The 13,875-nt window shown below is 33.5% G+C and overlaps 1 protein-coding gene across 1 annotated transcript in view; it reads right to left on the reverse strand.

Annotated features, from left to right (window-relative positions):
* Window positions 1-394: 394 nt before the first annotated feature.
* Window positions 395-13,875, reverse strand: part of LOC139978247 (uncharacterized) — a 116,198-nt gene continuing 102,717 nt past the window's right edge. The window contains exons 17-29 of the mRNA XM_071988254.1: window positions 13,142-13,178; window positions 12,184-12,281; window positions 11,714-11,842; window positions 10,732-10,883; window positions 10,265-10,400; window positions 9,938-10,066; window positions 9,626-9,725; window positions 8,720-8,799; window positions 8,351-8,482; window positions 6,676-6,810; window positions 5,405-5,532; window positions 4,924-5,059; window positions 395-4,348 (exon numbers count right to left, since the gene is read on the reverse strand). Of these exons, the coding sequence (XP_071844355.1) occupies window positions 4,274-4,348; window positions 4,924-5,059; window positions 5,405-5,532; window positions 6,676-6,810; window positions 8,351-8,482; window positions 8,720-8,799; window positions 9,626-9,725; window positions 9,938-10,066; window positions 10,265-10,400; window positions 10,732-10,883; window positions 11,714-11,842; window positions 12,184-12,281; window positions 13,142-13,178 (1,467 nt within the window). The 3' untranslated portion in view covers window positions 395-4,273. The remainder of the gene's footprint in view (window positions 4,349-4,923; window positions 5,060-5,404; window positions 5,533-6,675; window positions 6,811-8,350; window positions 8,483-8,719; window positions 8,800-9,625; window positions 9,726-9,937; window positions 10,067-10,264; window positions 10,401-10,731; window positions 10,884-11,713; window positions 11,843-12,183; window positions 12,282-13,141; window positions 13,179-13,875) is intronic.

Raw genomic sequence — 13,875 nt, forward strand, 5'->3', positions numbered from 1 at the left:
TTTACATTTATTTTTTACAATAATAAACCACCGCTGTTCTGGTTTTATCAGCAATGGAGGAAAAATCTGTGTTTATGTGTCATAGGTATTTGGCCCATTTTCATTGTCGTTGAAAGGAACAGGTTATCTTGTGGTTTCATCATCTCTGCTGTTATAAAGTTGTTAGTCTTACATCTCCCTGAGCAGACGAACAATATAGCTTGCATTTTGGACGAGCTGGAGACATTACTTTGGGAGTAAACTCCATTACTGCTGGATATTGTTGCTTAATTGCTGAGTAATTTATCACACAGTATCATGACTAATTGAACATTGTTTCATAATAAAATGGAAGTTAAAGAACAAAACTCACACAGACATTCTGTAACAAAACTATGTGAAACCATGGAGATAGCCAGGTTTACTTTGCTTGTATTCAAATCTGAGTAAGTAGACATGTAACATTTGTATAAATGCTAACACGTACGTCGGACATATTTTTTAGTGTGCATAATGCACAAAATTATACAGTCTATGGAAAGTGGTTATCAGAAGATTACATACACTCAAACAGCTGTTCTAGCTATTGTTTTCTGTTATGAACTGATACTACACCCCTCCACCCTCCCATCTCCCCTCTAGAAGCATTCATTAACAACTGACAGTAAAATTACAATTTTACATTCAACCTTCTCCAATATCCCTCATTATAACAACTTGCACACTGTGCAATAGTCACTTCCATGTTCATAATTGGGAAGATCACTTTTAGCATGCTTCCATCTTAGACACAATGTTACCCTGCTACCATTTCCACTTTATAAACACTACTGGCCATGTATACTAATACACTAATAGACACTTCCATGTCTATGATTGGTTAATAACTTTAAAGTTTTGACTTGAATTTTGGTAACCCTATTTTTATTTCCACTTCTTCCAATCACATATTTTAATGTGCATAATGCACAACATGATACAGTCTATGGAAAGTTATTATCAAATGATTGCATACACTCCAATAGCTTTTGTACCTATTGTTTGCTGTTGTGAACTGATAACACTGCCCCCCCCCTCCCCCAAGTCCACTAGCATTATTTAACAACTTACAGTAAGCATGAAGATATAACGTTTAACCAAACAAGTACCAACTTGTCAATACAATGTTCAATATGAAAATAGTAAAAACACCAAGAAGTTGTGAAAATGAAATTAAAATCAATACCTGTAGGAGAAAAAAAAACCTCAAGCCTGCTTCCCTACAATTCTTCTTGCATTCATTAACAACTAAAAGCAAAAATTAAGATATATATATAAAGCACTATTCAATATGAAAATAATAGTAATAACACCAAGAAGCTGTATATTAAAATAACCGGTAATAAGAAAACCTCAAACCTTGTAATGATCTCTGTGTATATCTGGCTATTTACATCAGCTGAGCTTAGGTACATGGTTTATTATTGAAGTGAAAGGAATAAAGTATTGTTGTATGCTGATGATGCTACTTACTCTTGTGCTAATGGATACAATATTTAGATGTTACCGTGTTATATGTCTGTCCAACATTTGACTCCCCGCTTTTCATCCCCACCCCACCCCCCCCCCACCCTACAATATGGTCAAATTTGATCATCTTGGTTTCATAATGACTTTGAAATTGCTTAAATGTTAAAAAAAAAATGAAAAATCATACCGCTATAGAATTAAAACAAACTAACTAACTCAAAAATACCTTTCATTTTGCATTGAGATTTCCAATTTTATGACATATTTCAATTATGCAAATGCAGAACCATACCTCAAATTTGTCTCTACATATTCGTAGCCGATATTAGCCATTTGTATATTATTGTCTTCACACTTAATATTGATTAATTGTACTTACATTAGTTTTCATTTTGAAAGCCAAGTTTGTACGGCTATCAGTTAGACATTGTTAGAAAACTGACTTTGACAACTTTTGGTCCTCACATAAATCCATCTTACAACAAAACCTTAAGTTTGAATGGTATTTCAAAAATGGGAATCAAGAATGATTTTGGATTCTGAACACTAGACAAAATGCAGAGTTGATCAGATGGTCCTTTGTTTTCAATAGTGACGTGGACCATTCATCATGGAAACATTTAAATCCACAGCGTAATCACATCATTTCAGGTTTATGAGTATAACAGTTATAATTCCGGTTAAGGAAAAGTCACTGAATTATTCTAATTTGATATATCACTACATAGCATATCAATAAATGAAATAATGGTCACAACTGATCTAAGTAGGGATGCACCGGATATCCGGTCCGGCCGGACTATCCGGCCGGATAGTGAGCAATTATCCGGTTCCGGTTCCGGCCGGATATTTTTCAAAATCCGGCCGGATATATTTCAAAATTTGGCCGGACCTTTTTCAAAATCTAGCCTGAATTATTCCTTAAAAAGGTGTTGGTATTAACTTAAATCAATGTAAACTATTTCCAAAAATTAATGAAAACATTCAAAGTAAGGAAAAATTAGGTTTAACATGTTTAATTTAATTTTCTCAATGGTCTGACCCACTGTTTCTAAAGATCAACCAAAGTGTGTGTGAGCCAGGAAAATGTTTAGCATGAAGGACAGCATTCTTCCTCTGAAAGTCAGGATCTATCCAGTGAGCAGTTAAGGAAACAAAAGACTCATTAGAATGTTGACATGTCCAAATATCTGAAGTGAATGATATGAAAGGTGCACTTGTTGGAAGTAGCTCTATTTTCAGCTTAGCTTTCAAGTCCTCATATGTTTTTGGAAGCATGACATCTGAAAAGTATCTCCTACTTGGAAGTAAGTAGTTTGGCTGAAGATGTCCAATGAGCTCAATAAAACCCATATCCTCTACAATAGTGAATGGCTGATTATCCATAGCAATCATTTTCATTATCTTCTGGTGTATATCCTCTGCTCGCTTATCATTCATATCCCATATCTTTTTCTTCTCCAAGCAATCCTTCAGTGTTGATTGATGTCCCATCAGCATCATTTTCCTTTGTTTTGGTGGTGGACATACAGTACATCTAGTTGCTTTTTCTCTGCATTTGATTGTTCTTTAGCCTGCCTGTATGTTTCAGGATGTTTGGCTTGAAGATGTCTGTGCAAAGGAGAGGTGCTGAAATTCTTCGGCAGACATCCTGGTGGTCCTCTTCTTATACCTTTTTTACACAATGTACACTCTGCAATTTCATCAGCCTGATCCTGAACAGTGAAATGCTTCCAAGTAAATGAGGAAGCCATATTCCAAATCTTATAGTGAAATAACTTCATTAACAGTACTACTTGTCAGAGAGAAACACTTGCATGAAATGTCCAAGATCCAAACATGTGCATTAGGACCTTAAGAAGTCAAAACAATGGATCTTTTTGTGGACCACTACAGTCCATTTCCTGTCTAGAAAGCTGTAAATTGTTACCATTGTTTCTGGTCATGGCAATATGCAAATTGTAATCTTGGCACTTTTATAAATAGATGAAGCAATGGACTAGAAGAGTTTCCACCAAATGGGGTGCCAGTCACAGAAAAAACAGTATCTAATTTTCTCACAGAAAGAGATATCTCTTGTCACCATGAAAGTTCCTAAAAGTTCATGAAAAACCTAAACCATTAAGTGTTCTAATGAACATTCAATTCCATTTTAAAGGATAGATAAAAGATAGATAAGAAGTTTCTTCCACTTCTGGAAAGATACAATGCTTTTTTTCAATTGTTTTTTTTACAGATAATATTGCAGTGTAAAAATTTGTTACCAAATAATGAATAATAAAATGACAATTCTAAATCCAGATAGTAGTGTTATTACAACAATTAAATAATCTTTTTATTCAGTATAAAGTATGAGATTTGTAAAATATAGCTTCCCGTTTTAAAACAAACTTCATAGGTAGTATGCAGTATTTTTCCAGCAAACAAATTTACATACTGTATCAAGCTTGTCAACAATTATATTGTAGTTATTTTATTAAAGAATGTAGATTACACCACTTCAAGTCATATTTAATCTCATAAATGGGGTCTTAATTTCACCTTCTTTATAATATGCGTATACCTCACCTAAGATTTGCTCCTTGTTTCATACTTGTACTTCTTATTAATGACTTTCTTTTGTGTAATGAAAAAATCCGGTTCCGGCCGGATTTTATCCGGCCGGATTTCATGTACTATCCGGCAAAATCCGGTTCCGGCCGGATCCAAAAATTTGGATCCGGTGCATCCCTAGATCTAAGCTTATAATATAGTTTACATAGTCTTCATTTAATCCAGCTCCATCTTAGAAGACAACAGCATATTCTTCTGGATTGTTAAGATGATCTCTAAGAAGCTCATAACACAGAAGATACTCATCCTGGAAATGAAAGGAAAATGTAAAACTTACATAAAACATCTACTTAAGGTGGAATGCCACAATATACCTTCACAGTCACACTCTAAAAGTTTGTATTAACCTTAATTATATGAAGTAACTACCAAGCTTAGCTACAGACGAAGCAGTCAAAGCAATACCATTAATGTTTACTGATCATGTCCTTGTCAGGTGTTTATAACTAAGGATTATCATGGTCACATTGAACCCAATCAATCAATAAAATTAACATTGTCATACTTATTGAGATACATATATTAAAATAAAACATGTCACATATAAATAATAGAGTAAATCAATATACCTTAACATTTTCACAAACCATGTCACATATAATGAGATAGATCTGTATGTATAAATATGTCAAATACATTTATGATGGAGTACATCAAATATACCTATTCTAGCAAATTTACAATTAAAGGTAGTCTGGATGTACAATACACATAAGTTTAATTCACTAATCCCCCCTCTCACTTACAGCAGGCTTAACAGTAGCATAACGTTTTATGTCAGTATGTAGTTTCAGTTAAGTGACAGTCAATTCTGATACAAACCTGTGTCTGGACTGCCTTGGGACATTGCTTCCGGAGTCTATTCAGGCTTTGAAATACATCAACAGCACCCTCTGTCTCAATTCTCTCTAGATTAGAGATAACCATGACATAGACAGCACTCAAACCAATTCCATTACTGAGAAGAGAAAAGCAGTTTACTAGATAAACACCACATTGTGCAAATGAAGTACTGCAGGGATAGGTCGTTTAGTTCTGACGTATTTGGTGAATTTTCTGAGTGTCTACTATGATCTAAATTAAAAGAATATGATACATACATGCAATGTACTAAAGCTGGACTGAGACCTTTAATTGTGGTATATATAATGGATTCTCTGATTGTTTATAATGATTCAGTTTAATAGACAAATGATACATACATGCAATGTACTAAAGCTGTACTAGGGCCTTTAGTTCCGCTGTTTAAAATGTATTCACTGATTGTTTGTAATGATTCAGTGTAATAGAAGATGATACATACATGCAATGCACTAAAGCTGGACCAGGGCCTTTAGTTCTTGTGTATTTGATAAACTCTCTGAGTTTGTGAACATCTGGTTTAATTCCAAGCCATCCATGGAAGGAGAAGTGATCCACCAAAAGTGGCTTCTAACAAATTAAAAATATATATGCACTGGTCAATTTAATGCTGCAATGTTTGACACATGTTTAACGAGACATGATGAAGTTAAATATCTCGTTAAGTGAGATTTTACGTTATTATAATAGGTCAAGTTATCTGCAATGATACTTCTGCAACAATATATAGATAGAGGTATTAGATCTCTCCCACAGGTAGAGAACTACGAAAGAAATATTAACAAAATCAACACTAGAAAACTAAAAGGATGTCATAAACAATTTTGAAAGACAAATTTAATTAATTTCACAGTTTCATTTAGTTGTTTAGCATAATTGAAAAACGGATGACTGACTGTATAGGATATATATATATATATGGACAGAATATAAGACAGATGGTTCTCAAATTTACTATTAGAGCTAGTCCTGATTAACAATAGATATCAAATTATTGAATACAAACACATATACCCAAAACATGCTGCTTTATATGTGAATGAGTATCAATATGGAGGGAATTTTGCAAACATTCCAATGGAATTGCTAAGAGAGCTCTTGACAATTTATAGACTTTACCATTACAAGCATATGTACAGCTTAAAATGTTTGCTCATGATGGACAGGTTCTACTTGTTCATCATGTGACAACAAGAATTAAATATATGATGTAAATGTACTCTACTGGAATGAATTATATTACAAGTAAGGCACACTCAATGATTGAGCTACTCTTTATAATTATTATGTGAAGGTTTAAGGTACCATAAAACTCCCATTACATCAACAGAGTCAAACCTCACACACCAACATAGAAGGACATCTAAGTATATCCTGCCATTTTCTACATATAAAGCACATTTTAGTCATATTGGAGACATAAAAAGTCCAAATATGGCAGGTTATTGAAATTAAAGGCCTACTCATATCATACAGCCATGTGGAGACCACACTGCCCTACACTCTCTACACAGTATCAAAACATTCCTCAACAGTATTGTCTCCATTGTAGTATGCAACAGCACTAACACCCATCAACATGCAGGTTGTTTCTGTTATTAACTTTTAATAATTAGCTGTTTGACAAACAAAATGTTTGACAATATACTGTGCCTTATGAAGTGAATCATAACATGAGACTTTATAGTAATATTAATATTATTGATGATGAACCTGAGATCTCTTGTGGTTGACTTCAAACTGTCTCCTGGTGAACACATCACTTTTTTCAATCTTCTTACAGATAACAGTCATCAGACCATGTGTACCTGTTCCACCCTGACCACCAGGCCAGTAGTCAGTCACCGACTGTCAACAGGAAAGATCAAATATAAATAATCAGTTCTTATTTTGATTTTGGTGAAACTGTTTGAGCCTTGCTTGTCTCATGTTTCATAGAAAGTTCAAGATTGCTGCCAAAGAATAATGTTAATAAGGTTAAGAAGCATATTCATGCAGCTCTTTCTCCATTATTTTAACCATATGTTTAATCTACCTCTGCAGGACCAATTTTTCTAATATTCCTTAATGATTAGGTACTTTTGTTTACAACAGAGAAATTCTGTTTACATGAATGTAAAACACCTCCACAAACTGTGCTATGCAGTTTATATGAGGTTTTTATGACATTATCTCTTACATTATATGCAAATACAAGAACAGTTCATGCAGAGTACTCTGTTGAATTCATGAGATTAACACAGAGACAAACCAAATCACTCTTTTTTTTAAATATCTTGACTGCAATATGATGTAAATTCTACTTCCTATATGAATGTACAGAAGGTAAAGCAATTCAGATAAGAAAGCCACTGCTTCTTAAACTTTGAAAAACACACAAGATGGTAAAATCTTTCAACTAAACATTTAAGTAAAGAAAGCCATCATTATCAAGTCATAATTGTAATTGTAAATTAGAAGCAGAAGTGGAAATTTATCATACAAATAATATTACATAATTTAAAACCAAATGGTCAGTTGGCTTTGTGATTCCCTGCCAAATTTTGTTATAGAACTTCATAGAGCTTCATACTTGTGGTTATCATGTTAACAAGGCTTTCAGACTTTGAACTTCATTATCCTCAGATGACATTTGATCTCCACCATTTTCAATAGCATTCTTGTGCAAAACAAGTGTGACATAACAATTTGTGATTTTACCACTCGTAACTAGCACATTTGAGCAACGAAATGTTGCCCACAATTTGTTTGGCAACTTTACACGTATCTCCCTCAACTAATCAGAAAGCTTCTTTCGAGTATTTTTCAATCACATCCACTGAACTGAGTTTAAGCTTGGAACATAAGTAAACAATATAGTTTTACACTTTTAACTGGCACTTTTTAGCAATGAAATGTTGCCCCCCATTTGTTTGGCAACTTTACACATGTCAGATTGTCAACCAATCAGAAAGTTTCTTTAAGGTACTTTCAAACACATATGCTACACTGAGTTTAGGTTTTAAGCAAATATACTGGACCTGCTATTATTCTCATAATATTGAAGACAAGATCTTTTGAATCATATTGTCACAACTAGTATAGATCGAGATATGCTACAGTGTTTTACAAAATGTTTGGATGTCTGTTATATGATAGTTCATGTATTAGGACCAGAACTGTAGACTGATATGGCAGTGCCCTCTGCATAAACATTGTCATATCCAGCCCATTCTACCAGTAGTGGTGACAATAGACAAAAATACTGCATGTTTACATGATAGCATTTTGACATACATAGCATGAATAAGTCAGGCAATGTGTTTCGGTTCTTAAAACCTGATTAAAATCTTCCCTAAAATGTGCTCTGGTAATGATCATCTAACAATAAATGTGTTTAAAAACCTACCTCATCAGAGTCCTCTATGGTGTTCAACATCACAATGGATGTGCACTTGTAATCAAAGACCAGTCTCCAAAAGTCTTCTACAGTTGAGGCCAAAGGGGACTGGGTCATAATGATCTCCCTTTCTGAAATGTTCTAAAAAGATGAATTATATATGTCATTAGTTCTACAGCAATCTAGGACATAATTGTAGATGTCACACGTTTGGGAAATGTTATGAAAGAAATGTAACCTATAACGTTTTCTGAAGTATCCTTATCTTTCATGAGAATTTCAATAACTCATTCTGAAGAAACAACCTGAAAGAAATGTTTCTATGGACAAATAATAGACAGGAACTCAAACCAGGTAAAGTCCATTTAAAGTACAAACCTTGACAATAGTAGCATTGATGTAATCACTGGAACCAAATAAGTTGCTTGGAGATTTCAAGACTGGTCTGAATTTGTCCACTGCAACAGAATAATGCAGAAACTTTCTCAAAGTTTGGTTGATAATAATCTAAATAACCTACCAAGCTTCGATCAACAATTTGAACAAGCTACATTTTTCAGTCCATTAAAGCATCATCAATGACACTCAACAGTTATTTTTTAGCTATGTTAACAACATGGTTTCCATGATGAGTCACAATGAGAAAATAAACCCTGAGTCCTCTCCGTATAAACAGAGAATATGGGAAAACTGTAAAAAGGAGCATATTTCCCATGAAAGTAACTTGTGGTAGAGAGCTATTTGTAAATCTGCTATATGCTTTAATTAAGTCATGAACATTTAATCCATAATCTAAGGTATTGGTATAAGCCTGCACTATGTCGTATCAATATTATTTATCCCACGTGTTCTCAAAGAAAAGGGTCAACAGAGACATTGGAGCAATATTTTAAATATGTTACCAAATAGACTGGGTTTTTAAAATGTGGTTTGGAGGCACTTTATTGGAAGAACATCTGCAAAACATGCTGTCCATGTGTCAAGTGGTTCTGATTCTATTTTGAATGGTACAGACTCTCCTAACAGAAACTATACACAACGTTGGAATTGAAATTGCCATGAATGGTGAATGTCTCAGATATCCACTTTAGGGAAAGCATAAGCCTGGTGAACACTACATCTTCTCTGGTTGTTTATTAATGTATTGTAATGGGAGTTGCTTTACAATCTAGAGCAGTTATGAACATCCTAAGATGTTCCCTTCCATGTTATTAACAATTGTCCTGTGTTAGATCAGAACCTGGAATAAGATCAGGGAACCTGTTTTTTATGAAAATAGCTCACCTGGAAGAATATCATGGAACCTATTTTTATGACTATTCTCAGATGAAATTCCTGCCAGGCATGAAAAGTCCTCTTGGATTTTGTTATTTTCTTGCAAAATCTAAACAAATTGAAAATGACTTATTTCTTCAAATTGCATTTAGTTACAAAATATAGTAATAGACCATTCAATTATACAGCATATAGCAGTAATACAGCAATGAGTAATACATTATTTAATTATACAGCATTTTGTAATATTCCATTTGGTAACGCAATATAAAGCAATTATATAAAATATAGTAATACACCTACATCTAGTATTAAACCAACCTGGAATTCCTTCTTTGACTTCTTCTTTATTGCTGAGAGGTCCAGTTTCTTGAGTTGATCACATGACATCTGAGAGTCTGGAGACAACATCGCTTCCAACAAAGCATCAAAGATGAACAGATACTGGAGCTAAAATCAAAGAAAAGCACATCAACCTCATGCAATGCAAAGGAATTTAGAACTACTTAAAAGCCCTTTAATCATATAGTTATGATACCTTCATCGTTTGATATATATGTGACCTTTATTTGATATATGTGACACAATTAAGGTAATAAATGTACCAGTAGCACTAACACCATTACTCTATGTATCAAATATACTTACTTTTGTCAGTACCATGTTCACCCTGTCTTTTCTCATTCCTTCTATGACATCAAACACACTTACTTCCTTCTTGGTTTTAATGACATCCATCAGATCATAGAGACTAATGAATACACCAGTAGCACCAACACCATTACTTGAAAAAGGAAAAGAGAAATAAAAAAAGGATAACTTTAGGTTTAAACAATTAACATTTCTTTTTGTCCACAAGCATCTTAACATAAAACACACATCACCTTTATAATGAGACCATCTTGAATTACTAAGTCTGTCTGGAATGTTACATGAGTACTTCATGTGACATTTGCTGGGCTTCAACCATTGCAGGTGATCACAATATTTATAAAGTCAAAGCAGATGTGTGTCAGAGGACCAAACTCTCTGTTACAAGTAAATATTGTTTGATAGAAACCATGTCAGACCAAGGAGAGACAACTGACAACTATATCTAAATGTGGTGGTCTTACCTACAATGGACCAGTAAATGCTTGCCTCCGTTCTGATGATTCTTGATCTGTTTGATGACAGAGATGAGGTCAGCAGGCTCGGAAGGAACACCTCCATACTTCCAGCACGGAATCTCATACTGTCTTACAGAAGTAAGCACTTTCTCATTACCCTGATGTAACAATGTAATAAATAACACACAAGTGAAGCAGCATTTAGTCAACATTGTATTCCATTATTCTGAACAGATCTACTGTAAACAACACAGCCATGTGGGATGGCAACAAATAAAATCTTAATTCATTCACTGTCAAATATTCTTCTTTCATTCTTTGCATCATCATGAGAAATGAAACAAGAGTAACAAATGACAGAAGTAAAGGATGATTATTTAGATAGTAATTAAAAGTCAGTCAATTAATCAACCAATTATATAAATCCAATAGAAATAACACCTCTGATTCTGTAGATGGTGCTCCTCTACAACATAAGTAACACAGGTACACTATTGTGATGTAATATAGTTAATCTGTTTGATTATCTCATCGGGGGTACAATATTTTAAGGAAAGTGTAAAATGATACACATTTGCTTCCTCCTTATGTGTCTTTTATAAACTAGTTATAACCCATACATAGCTATTTAGAGATGTTTGCCATTCATTTTCTGAGGGTGTGCATTCTGAGAGCTGTTTGACTGCATCGGAACCTTGTACTCACTTTTCTGATTGATGGTATTAAAGTATCTTTCTATTCTTAACTATTTTGTAATATGAACAGAAAGCCTGTAAGTTTGATAATGTTACTACTTTAAAAACACAACAAAGATATAAGTTAAAGTCTCTGACAAGTGACAATACAATTAACACAATTCAGGAAACATAATAAGAAGACAATACTACATATATGAATTAACTTTACAACCAAAATCAGTTTCAATGGTCTCTGACATCGTTACATCACATAGTCATTTCAATGCATACATGAACATTAAATCATGTACCTTGAGAACATTCATTTTTCTGACAGTGTGTGTCCTGAAGGCTGTTGACTCCATCAGCAAGACAGTGATGTCACAATATTCTTCACTTGTTTTTACTCTGTCTGGCCAGTATTGTGTACCCTTAGAATGCTGTTGTAATGAAATGATGAAACAAATGCAATATACACACAATTTGTGATATATAATTAATGATACCGCACCTAAGCTATATTGGACAATTTTTTGTTTTTTTCTTTCTCAATAAATTGCTTCTTTGGTGTTGATGCATAAATGATTGTTGGTCAACACATTCTATTCCATGTAATACTATCCAGTAAACATTTTTTCTGCTATGTTCTTTAAATATCAAGCTGACAGTTTATTCAAATAAGATACTCAGATAATTAGATCTATGATATTTATTATCTCTGCAGGTTTCCTCTTGGCCTCATTATTCTTCATATTCTATTCCATATAATATATTATATTACCTGCTCAGTTCCATGTTTATCTACCAGCATCACTATTGTTTCTACATCTTCCTTCCAAACCATCCTCCAGAAATCATTCTTTGTACCTTCCCTCGGTCCTTCAGAACAGTAATAAACATAGACATATCAAACTATTTTACATTTCCTTATTATGAGACATACTGCTCAGTTGTAATACTAAAGGGATAATCACAAGTTACCATACAAAAGGATCGAATCACTTAATGGTGGAAATATACTTCCTACAAGAAAGCAGAAGGTAAATAAAAATCAATGCACATATTAATTCCATAAAGGAAAATTAATATAAAAACTCTTGTGATATGCAACATTCCTGAAAGTGAAGACGACAGCTACAAATAAGTTTTTCTATTTTCTTTTCTTTTAACATTGGATACAAGAGAGGCAAAAAGTGACTTAAACAAATAGAGATATTTACAGATATAAGTATGCTCATCAAACAACGACATTTGAAAACACAGAGTATGACAGTTCTGAACTTCAATGAATATAGTGAACTCACATACCTAGAAAGAGGCAAAGAACATCATGAACACCTGCAAAACATCTATTGCTTTAATAAGTAAACCTCCTATAATATTCAGAAAGGATCTGTTCAATCAACTATATTAAACCACAATTTTTATAGATGATTACATAACAATTTTCACAGGAATCTGTCTTAAATAGCTAAGAATTGATGTAACTAAAATACAAAAATTTGACAAACATGAGCAGAAACATCTTTTGATACTCTAGAGGGTCACAATATTTGTTAGAGGAAACAATTCAAGCAGGTCTTCCAAGAAGAACATCAACTTAGACATATTTGCTCGAACACTGCTGATGTTTGTGTTATAAAGAGTACAGGCTCAGAATGAATGTTTTACAAGTGATCTATAGAAGTGTTATTGAGGACAGTCATTAGCAAAACTGGAGACTAAAAATGAATACAAACCTTGTGCTGCTATGAAAGAGACCTTCCCCTGATGGTTCTGTAACAGAGAAATGTATCATTTATATTAAAAATTGCTCTCATGATATTTCTTATTTCAGATATCTTGACAGTGGTTTGATCAACTTATGAATTAATGACTAACAACAGTCATTTTCAAAACAATATTGGTTTTCTGGTTCTGTCCTGAAAGTCTTTGCAGACTAGTTTTACTTATTGCAAATCAAGCTCTGATTGAGATATAAGCAGTGAAACAGCTAATATTACTGTTGGTGTATCCTCACCAACACACCCCTTTCTAAGGGAGATGCAATACCCTTTGACCACCAAAAGAACATTAGTAATTGTTTTCTTCAGTTTTGTTTCCTTAGTCCACTAAAGGGTCATTAGTAATTGGCAAGATTTTAGCTAAAAGATTACAATTTTCTGTTATGGACATTTAAATAACTATTGTGTACATTTTCCACATCAAACATAAATGGTAGTTGTCCTGTAACATGTGGGTTACTATATACAAATCTGAACAACAGTGGTTTTCTTTTGATCTTTGTTTCCTAAATTTCCAAATTCTCAATTCATGTTTAAGGCATACATTACACAGGGAATAAGTATATACACCCTCATATACACTTAAGTCCCTTATTTAATGAATAGTACTTTTTTATTCCACTCTATGCTACTTGCTGTATAAGTTATCATCCCTCACACCAGTATATTAAGAGTTTAAATGTTTCTAT

The sequence above is a fragment of the Apostichopus japonicus genome, chromosome 2 (genome assembly GCF_037975245.1).
Source record: "Apostichopus japonicus isolate 1M-3 chromosome 2, ASM3797524v1, whole genome shotgun sequence".
Taxonomy (NCBI): Eukaryota; Metazoa; Echinodermata; class Holothuroidea; order Aspidochirotida; family Stichopodidae; genus Apostichopus; species Apostichopus japonicus.